This window comes from Agelaius tricolor, unplaced genomic scaffold (genome assembly GCF_023055355.1).
Source record: "Agelaius tricolor isolate 1412-34295 unplaced genomic scaffold, bAgeTri1.0.p SCAF_1, whole genome shotgun sequence".
Taxonomy (NCBI): domain Eukaryota; kingdom Metazoa; phylum Chordata; class Aves; order Passeriformes; family Icteridae; genus Agelaius; species Agelaius tricolor.
Genome location: NW_027269261.1, coordinates 22,581,139 through 22,595,788, shown reverse-complemented (window position 1 = coordinate 22,595,788; position 14,650 = coordinate 22,581,139). Strand labels below are relative to the sequence as shown.

Below are 14,650 nucleotides of genomic sequence, written 5' to 3'. Positions count from 1 at the left end.
GGTCCTGAAATGTACATGTTGCACCCAATGGTAATTTTGTTGTCAGTGCCTTCATCTCATTAAGGGAGAAGCAAAAATGAAAATGACAGAAAGCAAAAGAGAAATTAAAAATTACTCATTTAAATTTAGGAAGCTTCCAGGCAGAACCAGAAGGATCAATGGGAAAAAAAATTCTAGGAAAAAAGGAACAGAAAAAAGGGGAATGATGAAATCCAGGGATACAGGGAGGGAAAAGAGAGAAGTGAGAAGAGTGGAAACAAGGAAGTGGCAAAATAAAAGGAGAAGCTGCTGTTTTAAAGAAATGGGAAATGTAACTTATGGAAACAAAGCAAAAGAGACCGGGGAATGGGATTTTAAAAGGAGAGAATAAATGAAGAGTAAATGGATTTAGAGGGATTGTGATGGAGAAGGCAGTAAGGAAAGAAAGGTAAGCTGTGGAGAGAAAAACAAAGAGCAAAATGATTTTATCTTCTGTGTTAAAGAATAAAAGCTGTTAAAACAGAGCACCTATTTCCCTCCACAAAACATATATTCATCTGCTCATCTGCTTGAGAGGTATTAAATGTAAGAGAGTGGCAGGGTTTGCCATACATTCTCAGTGAGATTCAGTTCTCTAACCCTATGACTTTTAACTCCCATTTTTGGACCTTTTAGGTCCATAGAGATCCAACCCTTGCAGAGTGAATTTTGTCCCTGCTACTGTAGGCTTGGAGGTTTTTCATTCACTTTTTGGAGAAAGCCTTGGAAGCAGCCCACGGATGCTCAAAGAGTCCCCAGGCAGCTGCTGAAAAACTCTGGGCTGGGTGGGGGTGGCTGCTGCTCCTTCTGCTGCTGACTGCTCCCATGGTTCCAGCAGTACCAACCCACATGCTGGAAAAACTAGTCCCAAGTTTCACCCCTGGTGTTAGTCCAGTCAGATGGGAAAATCATCTCAAAATTAGTGCATGTTTTGGTGAACAGGGGAGTCCTGCCACATAGATTCAGACCTGAATGTACCACATAGCAAAAACTATGATGAAGGTTAGTTGCCATCACAGAAGTAGAGAGGAATATTTCAGGCAGAGTCAGAAAACCCGATTCTGTCCAGATTTTACCACATGATAACTCTGAATTATGGAAACCTATTTCTCTTATATGTGCTGGGCAGGGAAAGATTTGTCTTGTCAGGGTTACAGTAATTTCAAAACTTTACACAATTCAAGCCACAAAACACACAGAGAGGCAGGTTTTACTCATGTTATCACTACACATTTGATTTATTTACATCTCATTATATTTTCATCAGACTGAACAGGTTTAATGGAACTGTGTGACCAGAAACCAACACAGGATCTGGATGGGACATGGAGATTTTATTTGTGTTGCTCTGACTGATGTCCTGCAGTAGCATAAATGTTAGGACAGGAGAAAGCTTCTGCTGTGAGACTGGGGGTCTGTTCCTCTGTCTGATGGTGTCTGTAGCTCTTTTTAGTAATAAGACATATTTTCATTTTAACCAAATATCCACAGTGTGTGAAGTAGTGTCAAGGGATGTGGAGGCAGGACTTGGTCAAGAAAGAGGTGTAGGAAAGAATTCTTTTCTCCTCACTGGAGACTGCAGGAGGGCTGCAAGGACCACACCATGGGGTGGTATTCAGGCTGATTTCTCTGCAGAGGGAAAAGAACCCAGTACCCATCAGTCTGAGTGATGGGCTGTGTACCTGGCTTAAGGGAAACAGAAGTTTAGAACATGGATGTTACTTCTGTCCAAAAAATGCTGTTGCAGGGGATCTGTCCCCTGCAGTTTGTGAGGAAAGAGAGACCTGGTTTGGAAAAGGACTGGTAAATGTTCAGGGGGAGGCAAATGAAAGATATTTTATGAGATAGAAAATTAAACTGGCAAAAACATCAGAGCATCTGGTGGCTGTACTGGGTGTTACTTTAACTTCCTTCTTAATTTTTAATTTAATTTTTTTAACTGGGATGTGATCCAACTGAGATTAACTAAACTTTGGTTTCAAAAGGGATCTGGATAAAACCTATATGACACAGTGGAGCTGGGTTTATTTTTCACTGTGGTTTCATTTTCTTTTTTCACTGAAGAGTTTCAAGCCAGGACATGTTTCAGTGGCCTAATCTCAAACATGCACAGGAACAGTTTCTCTGTTTGCTTTGCAGGGAGGAGCTGCCTCACTTCAGGAGAAGTGCAAGAATGAACACAACTGCTTTGCTGTCAGATTTCAGTGCTGGCTGCAGCTCATGGGCAGTAATGGGACCAGCACTGTGTAGCAAACAAGCAGATGTCAGTGACCATCCACAACTGGATAACAACACTTGGATTTCCAAGGTATTTCTACCCACATGGAAGGAGAGAGCTGCTTTTTTTCCCATTATTCTGCAACACTGCTCTGTTTAGCTGAAAATACTCTAAACACATTCCCACTTCTGATACAGCTACCTAAATAAATAAGGACAGACAGTTGCTAAATTTCTGTCATAATTGCAGCAGGCACCTGTTCTTGGCCACTAAAACCGAGGTTGCTAACACATTTCCACAGTGCTTAAAATTTTCCAACCAACAATCTTTTGGGAAGAAATTTTCCACATTTGGCTTCTGCTTGAGAGCATTTTTTTTTTCTTCTTCTATGCTTGAGAAAAACGGTGCTAGCTGTCCTTGAGCACAGCATGAATTATAAAATTGTGCCTCTGAAGTAAAAAAGACTTATTAGGGTGTACCAAGGTGAAATAAAAAGCTTGCTCTAGACCCTTCAAGAGCAAAGTTTTTGCCTGGCATTACACTTGACATTGATTTATCTAGATTACTAAAAATGCAGCAATAACTTTGTTTTGATAGAGCTGAGAATGATTTATCTATAGGTGTGTGAAAAACAAAAAAAGCTTGCAGTTCACAGGAGCTGTAAGTGGAGAGCTGCCAGGTAGGTCAGAGGAGTTCTCTGCTGCCCTCACAAAATGCACTTCTTTGTTTGCAGAGAACAGGGTGCGACTGCACCTTCCACGGGAGGGAAACCCACGTCACTGCTCCAGGCTCCTTCCTTTCCCACCACATCAGTACTTTGCTTTGGGGAGCAGGAAACTAAATGTGAAATTTTGCAAAGTTACTGGCACTTGGACGTTAAAAAAAAATTAAGTTTACTACTCCAGACTGTGTGGCCAATATTATATCTATATCTATATCTATATCTATATCTATATCTATCTATCTATCTATCTATATACACACATATACATCCATACAACCATACGCACACAGAAGGGAGATACAGAGGGACTTTCAAATTACTATTCTTTAGTCAACTAATTCTGTAAACTACTATTCTGCTACTAATCTGTATTCTTGACAAAACGCTCATAGTAACTAAAATATCCCAGAATGTACCACTCAAGACTTATTGCCTATTATCAAAACTGGCATATTGAACATTATAAAATTAATCAACCATTTGGAGCACTTGATTGGGATATACATTTTGTATAGGAAGGTATACATTTGATGTTGGTTTAGTTACAATATACTCAAACATGAAATGTCCTGGTCTTTCCAAGTCAAGTACAGACACTTGAAGACTGGCTTAATAGCAAGTTTGCATGTATTATATATGAATTATTATTTCACTGGATAATCCCATGCATCTGTCCTTATAAGCTTTATGTGTCTCCCCCATCTAAATGGTTTTTTTGGGTGTTTTGTTTTTGGCTTTGGGTTTTTTTAACACCATATTTTCTAGCATTTTGAAGGCTGTTAGAAGGTAATTTCTATCTGTTAACAAACCAGAGGGGGAAAAAAGAACTAAACAAAAACCCCTTTACTACAGCCACAACCATATTTCCCTCTCTGCTGTAGGAATCCCCTGTTTTTTTCATGAGATCATAAGGAAATCGCATGCTGCTGTGTTTTAAGAAAAGTTTTTAAAAATACCCTAACAAAACAAACAAAAACCCCAAACAGTACTATTTTTAGCTTTCTATAATTTAATTAAACGGGTCTTTCCTCCTCAGAGTGAAAAACCGAAGCTTTCTCTTTTATGTGAAATTAGCTTTTAGCTGTCATCTAAAGTAGCGGGGAGAGGAGGAGGGAGAATGGTAGAAACGGGGGAGGCGAGGGGGGCATGAACAATTTTTTTTCCTCTAGAGAAAGATCGCACTTTTCAGTCCTTTCGAAAAATACACAATTGCCACTTTTTTCCCTTCTTTTTTTCTTTTTTCTTTTTTTTTTTTTTTTTTTTTTTTTTTGGTTTGGTTTTTGGTTTTTTGTCGCTAGAGGGACTTTGATTTATTGTCAGAAGCAAAATGGCCCGGAGAAAGAAACTCTCGGAGTCTTAACAAAAATAAATAAATAAATAAAGGGGAGAGTGGTGAAGAGGGAAGGGAAGGGGTCTGTCGGGGTGCCGAGGGATGCTGCTCGGCCCGGCCCGGCTCGGCGCGGTGCTGTCGTGCCGTGCGGTTCCGTGCCGTGCCGAGCCGTGCCGTGCCGGCGGGGAAGCCTTGCATCACCGCCCCGGCCCGCTTCCCTCCTCCCTCTCTTTCGGAGAGGCTATTAATAGCATGACATCAGCCAGGGACTCGCCGCCAGAGTAAATACCAGCGCTGCCCGCTCGGCTATAAAAGGGGGGTGATGCAACCCGGGCGAGCGGCAGAGGAGCGGGGAGCCGAGGGAGCCGCTCTCCCGCGGGAGGCGGCGGAGCAGCGCGGACCGCAGCGCGCCGGGGCTGCCGAGCCCCTTCCCTCCTGCCGGGACAGCGGCGGCGGCGGCAGGAAGGTAGGTGGGAGCGGGACAGGGGCGGCCGGGACTGCCCGAGCCGGCGGGACGAGGGGCTGAGCTCGGGGAGGCTGTCCCGCCGCGGAGGGATGGATGGAGGGATAGATGGAGGGATGGACGGATGCATGGATGCCCGCGGGGGACCCGCGCCGCGCCGCCGCCAAAAGTTTCGCCGCCCCGGGCGAAGTCTGGCGCGGCGGTGCCGCCGCCTGCCGTGAGCTCCGGGAGAGCCCCCGGCCCCGCCGAGCTCCGCCGGAGCCCCCCGGCCGCCCGGCCCCGTGCCGGCGCTCACATCTGGGGGAACCCCCTGCCCGGGCTGCCGCCAGATGTGAGCGCCGGGGGAGCCCGCCCGGCCCCGGCTGTCCCCGGCCGGCAGCGCCGCTCGGCTCCGCGCGGTGGCGGTCGCGGCGGGGACACGGCAGCCCCGGGAGCCCCGGGATGCCCGAGCGGAGCGGCCGCGGCGGGGACACAGCAGCCCCGGAGCCCCGGGATGCCCGAGCGGAGCGGCCGCGGCGGGGACACAGCAGCCCCGGAGCCCCGGGATGCCCGAGCGGAGCGGCCGCGGCGGGGACACAGCAGCCCCGGAGCCCCGGGATGCCCGAGCGGAGCGGCCGCGCCCGGCGCTGGGGGCAGCCGGCGGCGGCACGGCGGGGACAGGCGCGGGGGAGCCGCGGCGGGACAGCCCGGGCCATGACACACCCGCACTGCCGCGAGCAGAGTTATCTCTGATATTCCCGTAAACCGACCGGGAACTTCTCGTGACAGCCGGGGATATCCGCTCTCCTTTCGGTCCCGGTGTCCCCTCCTTGGCGTGAGGTGGATCAGTTGCTGAACTGTAGCCTAAGCAAATCAGGTGTGACACAACGGACAACTTCTTTCAGAGAACGGGTTTCCTGTTGGAAATCGATTTTCCTCCTAGTAACAGCGTTTGAGAAACTGAAAGGCAGCAGAGAAAATGCTTCGGGAGCGATGTGGGATGTCAGAAAGCTTAAGGTCAACTAGCGTGCACAGAGGTTGTGAACTGTAATTGCTCTTAATGCTGTTTAAGATTAACCTCAGTGGTTATCAAGGTTTATTGCATCAGCAGCAGAGGAAAAGGAATTCGTATGAAGAAATAAAACCAAGAAGCACAGTCAGCCATCTGCTGTTAAGCAAGAAAAAAACTGAAAGTAGTCACTTTCAATATTAAAATTAAACAAGCATATCCTTAAATAATGGAAGAGCACAGCTAGGAAGCCTGTTCAGATTTTAAAATCTTGGCAGAGGAGGTGTAAAAGCTCATTGTAGATGAAAAGAATCATCTTCAAAACAACAAACAAAAAGCAGGGGGAGAACGAATGAATAGAGTTGTTTGAACCTACCTGAATAGGGAGGGTAAAACTGTTGAGAATTCCAGAAGTAAGGCTAAAGCAATGAAGCATTAACTGAGCCCGGGAACAAGCTGTGCCGGGAGCAGGGCAGGGCTGAGAAGTGTTCGGCACCTCCAGTGGCAGCAACTGCAGGACATGTGCGTGGTCTAACGCAGTAAACAGAGATTGTATCAGAGAGGCCACGGTGGAATCACGCTCTAAGGCTTGATACTCTTATTCCTACTGCTTCCCAAACCCAGAGGAAGTGAGATAGTGTTCTGTGTGGCTTTTGGACAGAGGGACAATTTGTACAAAAATTGGGACAAGGAAGGGCAACTTGTTGCATTTTTTTTTTAATAGTAAAATCTAATTTTCCTATTTGTAAAACATTTCTGAAAGCAGATTTGTTCCTCAGAAACTGCCAAACATCTATCTACCTTGTTGGAGCAATTAGAGTTGCATTTCAGGATGATTGGGAGGGCAGTGAGCTGTCTGGGCAGGAGAGCAGCCAGTTCCTACGGTCAAGGACACTTTCTCGTGCTCTGGGCACCTGACCACTCCTCTTTTACACACTAGTGACAGGGGGGTGAGAGCACCTGAAGCCATTGCAGTAGGGTTTTGGTGGTGTTTGTGGTACACTTAGCACTACCTACTAGAAATCCACAATTAACACAATTTCTCAGGCACATTCTTGGTTTCCTCTGGTGCTGCTGCTGCTGACCTTAATTAAAAGTTCACCTAAACTGAAAAATAATTGAATAAACCAGCAGAGCTTGAAAATTATTAGCCCAACTAATTATCTTGGAGGCTGGAAAAACAGTTTTATTGTTACTTTAAGAATCCTGGTTGGATTGAATTATACAGAATTAACTTTGTTGAATGAAGCCATCATCAGCATTCAAGGACACTGAGTCAGTGAAAATAACTGAAATTTCTGCTGGCAGTGAGGGGGTCAGTGTCATCTGGAATTAGCCTGTTTAAATAAGTTGAATGGTTAAATGCTGGTAAATGGTAAATAATACTGGGAGGACTTCAGCTGGAAATTAATAGGGCCATTTCTGACTTGCTGGAAAAGAGTAACTGCTAGCTTTCTGAGATTATAGGATTAAACTGTATCAGTACTTTGAATGTGACTCATGAGCAGGGGCTTTCTGAAGAGAATTACATAAATTTCCCAAGGTCTTTCTGAATAACAGATTGTTCCAAATAATTTCCCCATCTTGAATAACTACAGGTGAAATCCTGGCCTCATTGAGGTCAACAGAAAAAGTCCTTTTGATTTCACTGGGGTCAGGATTTCACCCTGAGACTCTGGGAAATGTTCAGCTCTTCTGTGGTCCCTGGGTGAAGAAGAAGTGAGGAAGACTGCAGTTGGACCTGATATTTTCCAACAACAGGCAATTCACACTCCTCTGATTTTTGTGTTTGCCTCACAGCGATGAACCAGGTTCTATTCTCATTTGCACCAGTGTGGATTTACAGAGTATTTTTAGATATCTCTGAGCAAATTCTATCTTCTTCTCAAGCACATGACCCCAAACATTTCTTGCTGGGTTCCAGAAGTAACGTACAGGGAACTGTGCAGTTCTGGGTTGACCATGTGGAAATTTAGCTTCCCCACACTGCTACCCTGAGGCAGCTGTTTGCTTACCTGCACCGAGTTAATTACAATTGACTTTCCTGTAATTATTGTGTTCTAATCCAGAGTAGATAATTACATTCTGTAGTTATCCATACCGCTTTAAAAAAAGCCCAAAACAACAACAACAAAACCAAAAATCTTTGCAACAAAGATAGCTAGAAAACCAACATAGTAAAATCCAATTTAACACAAGTCACTTTGTGAACCAGGGAAATATTACAATCTGTTTTCCTGTCGATTTGCACCTTTTGTCCCTTGGACCATACACAAAAGGTGCTCAGTTTTCTTCCAGACCTCTCATCTCACCTCTGCTGGGTGAGAGATGGGCTGTGACTTGCAGGGATGTGTGCATCAGCAAACCCACTGTGTTTGGATGACTGACTGCTGAGTTTTGCCTCTTTCTCCCTCAGTGGGGCCACCAGTTTTCACAGAGCACATGGGGCCTCTCCCCCTTCAAAACTGGCTAAAAATAAATAACAAGAATGACTAAAAAGAGAAAAGTAGAGAGCACTGTTGGATAAGTTTGTTTTCTTCAGAAATCTATTAGAAATGAGGTTTCTCCACGGTTTACATTTGCATAATTCCCCTAAAGACTCTTCAATCACACTGTTTTATGTCAGCAGAAGATCCAGCCATAAATATTTAAGAATTTCAAGCCTCTCATAGAGGGCACATAAGGACAGTTTCGAATTTTACAAGAGCAAAGGAATGAAAAAACGGCTTCACATTTTTCATGAGTCAATTCCTCCAACTCAGCCTGTGCTGTGGAGCCACAGAGCATGTAGAGATTTTTGCCTTTGTGTCAGCTCTTATTGTTAAATATTTTCAGGGGTTTATAGCCAAATTTACAACTGTGTGTAAAATTGAGTTTGATAACTTTGTGACAGATCCTGTTGTGGTTAGCAAGCTTCAGCTTCTAGTAGAACTCATTGAGCTAAGTGTAGCTGAGAACAAGGTTTGCTCTGTCCATTTGAGGCTGGAATTTGTGGTGGTATAGCTCTGAAGATGAAGATACTCTTACTCTCCTTCTGTGCTTTAAATAATAATACTACTTACTTGCTTTCTGATTTTTGTTCTTATTTTCTTACTCTTCCTATTCACTCGATTCTCATGTGCCACACACTACCAGTTTAAAACTTAACAGTAGACATAGTAGCACACAATTTTTTAAATATTAAGTTTTTTCAGAAAGACCTAGAAATTGTGTCATGTGCTGATACTATTCTTACTTTTAAATACTAACTTTGACTTAACATAAAGTTGAAGGTTTTTTGAGTTCCAAATTCTTAACTTCTTGTCTCTTTTGAGAGATTGGGGTAGACTAGGAATGGGGACTGAAGCAATGTAACTACAGAATTATTCACAGTATGAAATATATCTCTAAGAGATATTGTTTGCCTTTCTAAAGTTGTTGAAAGACTATCAATATTCTCTCTTTTTCTCTTTCAGCAAAATGATGGTCCAACACTCAGGCCAGGTATCTGCATTAGAAGTCAGCGCCTCCGCAATTGTTCCCACTTTGTCCCCTGCAGGGTCACTGGGGTTTGATGATTTCACAAATTTAACCCCCTTGGTGAAGGAGGAACTGAGGTTTGCCATTCAGAACAAGCGTCAGTTCCACAGGATGTCTTCCACTTTGGACACAGTGACTGTTTCTGAAAGGCCAGTTGAAACATCAATGCTGAAAACAGAGGTAAGGCTCTTTAAACAGAGTTTTGGTGTGAATGATTAATTCTCTAACAAAGTTTTGCCACAAGACCACTAACTGTATTAACTACAGACAACCCTCTGTACCATACTTGTTTCCTCTTAAGCCAGCTGCTTGGCTTTCTGTTGAGTGCTTCAGGCAAACCCTCTGGTATTTCTCATAATTGGATATTTGATTTTAAATATGGACTACAGACAATGTTTTACAGTGCTTAGAGCAAGTGCTAATCTGGTTTCCCTGCCCAGTGGTGGCTGAACTTGGAATAAGTCACTGCTGAAGTTCTGTTTCCCTGAGGACAGGCCAGCAGAACCCGTGGGGGTTAAGGCATGGACCTGCTATGTCCATACTATGTTTTTGCTTAAAGATGACACTATCCATGAAAAACATTGCTCTTTGAAAGTGGAGAAATAGCTTTGGTTAAGGAAAGAGTTACACCTTGGTCTGAGCTTCCTCAGGAAACAGAAGGAAGTGTGACAGTATGCCCTTTTTGGTGCTGCCTTTAATTCACTCACTTCTGGCTGCCTCACTCATGACACATCCTCCATTCTGCTCCCTGTGCCCCTCCTCCTTTTCCTCCCTGGGAAATGGAGGAGACACAGAGGTGTGGGAGCCCAGGGAGACATTCAGTGAGTTTTTTGAGTACCACTGATTTTAAATGAGCCATCATATAGATTACATACAACCCTGCTCCAGTCAGGTTTTTATTGACAATTGTAATGAAGTTCCTGCCCTTTTACAAGGTCAGAATCACATTTTTATGTAACTCATGGTGTGAGCACGGACAGCACTCTCTATGTTGATTTTAAAAATGTGGAAGTTATCAAAATACAGTTCTCCTGTTTACAGCATCTTATGGATTGTGTGTATCTGTTTTTGTGGGACAGTTTTCTCCTGAAGAGGATGAAAGAAAAAAGAGAAGAAGGGAAAGGAATAAAATTGCTGCAGCAAAGTGCCGAAACAAAAAGAAGGAAAAAACAGAATGTTTGCAAAAAGTAAGTGACTGGATAGAATTGTTCTTAATCTGTCATCCTACCAGGATCCAAACAGATAGCATAGGGTACTGTCATAGTAGGAAGTCAGAAAGATGTCCTCCAAAATGGAAAATAAACCTGCCATATATTAAATCCAAACCTGATTGAAACTGGCATAAAGTGAAAGCATGGTAGGAGTGAAAAGAGATTGCTGTTTCAGTGACCAATCTTGTCTATGGGGATAATGTTAAACTTGAATTCTCTGTCCTAGGAGCCCAGTCACATCTTCCCCTCCTGTGCTGTGATATAAAACTGTATTTCAGTAGCACCAGGCCTGTATCTAGGTATACAGGCCTGTATATTCCTATATTTAGGGGCAGGGAAAAAAAAACTGTGTTTGTACTTTGCTAGCTTAACATGGCTTTATAGATGAGCTAATGTTCCAGGGAGTTAAGAAGCAGCGTAGATAATTTTGGGTCAATTTTTGAACCAAAAAGCTCAGAATAATTTTGCAGAAGATAACAATAATGCTTTGGGTATCTGTCACTGTAAGTGAATACAAGTTTGAATTTTGCTTTTCAACTTCCATTATGTTCTCTAGAGGCCAAATGAGGTAACTCTCAATCTAGTTTTCAGGCCATTACTGACTGAGGAATGTACAGTTTCATCGTTACAGCACACTAAGTACATGTGATTCCTTTCTCTGCCAGCCATACGCTTTCCCACCCATAAAAGACAACTATAAGAAAAAAACCAGTGACTTATTGTTTGAACTTCTCAGTGTAAAACTGTGTGTGTGCTTTGTGCTAGGAATCAGAGAAGCTGGAGACGATCAATGCAGAGCTGAAAGCCCAGATTGAGGAGCTGAAGAACGAGAAGCAGCATTTGATATACATGCTCAACCTGCACAGGCCCACGTGCATAGTCCGTGCACAGAACGGGAGGACACCTGAAGATGAAAGAAATCTTTTTATTCAACAGATCAAAGAGGGCACATTGCAAGGTTAAGTGATACGGCAAACGTGGAAATATTTAAAATGTTTTTAACAGCTACCAGAATCCGTGGGGGAGTCTGACATAATGTGTAGGATTCTATTAGTCAAGAGCCTTTAGGAAGGGCAGATTGCTTTCATGAGTGGAAAGAATCATTTTGGCTTGACAGCGATCCTTGCCCTTGGAAGATCTGGTCTCAATCAAACTGAAGAGCCTTCTGCCTCCGATGTAGGGTTTGCACCTGTCATACTTGCTGTTCCTAGGAGCTACAGACAACAGCTTCTGAAGTTTTAGCTCTGCTAGCATACAGTATCTGCACTCACAGGTTTGTGCTAGAACACTATGACTTCCAGCCATGCACGGGGTACAGACAGCACTGCTGGATGGACACTGCTCTTCCTTGTTGCTGGTAGGGAAAGAAGACTGACTATTTTTGAATTTCCAGGAGGATGATTTCTGGCAGAATGTACTGATGTGTAATGTTGCATTCTAACTTAACACACACACACACACACAAAAAACCCCCCCTGTAGTTCCAACCAAGCTTTGTCATTTTTTTCACAACGCTCATGTGGGTTTTTTCTGTGACTCATCTCAGTGACTGAATTTGAAGGGTCTAGTACGTGTGACAAAGAAAAGTTCCTTGCAGAACATCTAGGTAGCCTAGCTTGTATTTTATGAGCTATCACCCCAGATACTACCCCTTGGGGACAATTCAATTTTTCCTTGAATTGCTGAAGAGCAGCTTGTACCATCACTTACAGACTTGGTGAATTGATCCCACTGAATTGGAAAGAAGGAACTAACTGTGCATGGGGTATTGATAGAGGTTTTGGTCAAGTAAAGAACTGCAGGAGTGAATCCCAGACTCCTGAACCTTGAAAAAAGGAATTTTATTTAATTCATCTAGGATCTAATCCTACAAGCCTTAATTCATGCTATTACCCCTCAGTCACAGAAGAGGTTGCATGGATGTCAGTGGGTCTGCTCATGCAGATAGCTCTTACAGGCATAAGAGCTTGGCAAAGATTTTTCCATCCTGGTCAGGATTACTTCCTTTTGCCAGGTGACTCAGAGGGAAAAATTATGATTGTAGCTACTTTTGTTTTACATTTGAGTGGCAACTACAGTCGATCAAAAGTGTTACTTAGAATCTAAAGGAGGCAAGAGTTTTGATGTGGTGAATAATTGTTTAATTTTTTATTAACTACTAACCTTGGATGTTTTTGAACTGGTAGAAGAGCTGCTGGACAAAACAGTTGGAGCTATGAGTGTTGAAATTCTGATGTTTCTGTGAAATTCTCAGATTGTTTATTTCTATAAAATATACCCTTACAATTTTTTTTGTAAAAGAAAGTATTATCCTTATTTATCACTAATATCATAATGAGTAGAGCTAATAAATACTGCGAGCAAGATAAAACTGAAAACACAAGTGTTGGGCTGTCTTTTTACTTTTATCTCTTGGTGTTTAATATTATATATTCCTAAACTTCACCAGTTGTACTTGAGACACCACTATCCTTCATCTTTTTTGAAGACGAGGCACTGAGTGTCCTGAATGATTGGGTGCAGATATTGTACCTTCCAAGATTCTGTACCTCCATCTGTGGTGTCTGACTGTTCAATGTCACAATTTAAACAAAGCAAAGTACAAGTGGAGCTTACAGTGCATAATATTTTACACCAGTTCTGCGGTGTTGAAGTTGTGTGTTTGTTCTAAAGGCTAAACTTGAAGATACCTCAGCCATGAGCTTCTTACCCTGCAAGTCTCGCATGAGTCCATCACACATTGTACCTGGTCCTCATATGATTGTTATATTCTGCAACAGAACTACTTAGTACCATTGCCTAAGATCTGGATATATTGTAATGTCCTATATCACGTGTTAAGGGTATGTGCTTCATGTATCTGAAAAGTGAATGTATTACAAAGATGACATTCTAGGTCCAATTTTGTCTTAAGAATCCATGATCTTTCTGTATATTGGAAGGAGGTTCTATTGACTTCAGTGAGAGTTTTTCCATGTCCTGTGAGCAGAGTATCGAGCCTCTGTGGCAACTTCTCTGGTTTAAAGGGCAAGTTCTACATGTAATTGGGCCAACTATTTACCAGACAACAGATCTACATGGAGTGTGTACAATAAACTTGTCAAACAATGTTCATTATTTGACTTCTGTAATGGGGAAATACAAAGCCAAGGCATCGCCCCGGTATCGTACACTTTGGCTTTGCTTTTTGCCTCTCAAATACCAGCAGACAGGGCTGTTTGTCTCATGATTGGTTATAAAGTGTTACCACAGAGACTGTAATGCCAGAATTCATGTGTCTCCCTTAGGGAATTTGTATGGTTGCTTTAACCATATCACTGGTGACGCAGGCGTCATGCTTTTGTTGCTTGATCTTATTTACTCGGCATGCCAAATGTTAATATGGTACCACTACTATTGTCAGAAGAGAATCTATTTTTATTTCTTTACATGTGCAGTCATAGCTGCTCTGTATTCCTTCTGTATGTGTGTGTGTGTGCGTGCTCCTGCACGCTGCTCTGGAAATGATGGTACTCAGGGTCACTTGACTGTGCCCAGGAAAAGAGTGTTTAAACAGCTACACAGTATGTTGCATGAGTTTTCTCAAAGTATACTTTATTCAGGAGAACCCTTAAAATGCATTAAAAAGCAGTTTGTTTTCTATTCTTAAGTTTGTTTTGATACTTTAATAAAAAAGAATTAATATATATTTATTCACGTGTCATTTAATTCATTCTACATGTCAAGGTCCAAGAGCAACTTCATTCTCTTGAAACAGCACTGAGATATTAAAAAGCAAACATTCTTTACAGGTTTGCAACAATGAGCATCTTGGTACTGTTCACTGCTTGTCAAGGTGTAAACAAAATTTTGTTTTTGCAAGGTTGATTGTGAATTCAAGGCTTCTTATTCGTGGCCTAGAGCTTAGATTAAAGGACTAGAAAATAGAACTCCTAAACCTTTCCTATCCTTGCAACCAACCACCTGATAGTTATTTCAACTTTCTGGTTCCCTAATGAGTTTAATGCTTTTGCCACTCTGAAGCTTTAGTATTTCTAGATTGCTTTCTGCAATTACATGGAAGACACTAAGGAAGTCTGGCATGATTAGGGCTTTGGTTTTTTCTCTGTCTCTGTGTATTGGTGTGTCTAGGGAGAAACATGAACAAAATGTTCCCTCCTGCTTTTCCAAAACTGAGTA

The 14,650-nt window shown here is 42.8% G+C and overlaps 1 protein-coding gene across 1 annotated transcript; it reads left to right on the top strand.

The window, feature by feature from the left end:
• Positions 1-4,605: 4,605 nt before the first annotated feature.
• On the top strand, positions 4,606-14,157 carry ATF3 (activating transcription factor 3). The gene is made up of 4 exons (XM_071426367.1): positions 4,606-4,756; positions 9,197-9,440; positions 10,340-10,447; positions 11,237-14,157. The coding sequence occupies exons 2-4, from the start codon at positions 9,201-9,203 to the stop codon at positions 11,432-11,434; spliced, it is 546 nt and encodes a 181-aa protein (XP_071282468.1). The 5' UTR covers positions 4,606-4,756; positions 9,197-9,200; the 3' UTR covers positions 11,435-14,157.
• The last annotated feature ends 493 nt before the right edge of the window (positions 14,158-14,650 follow it).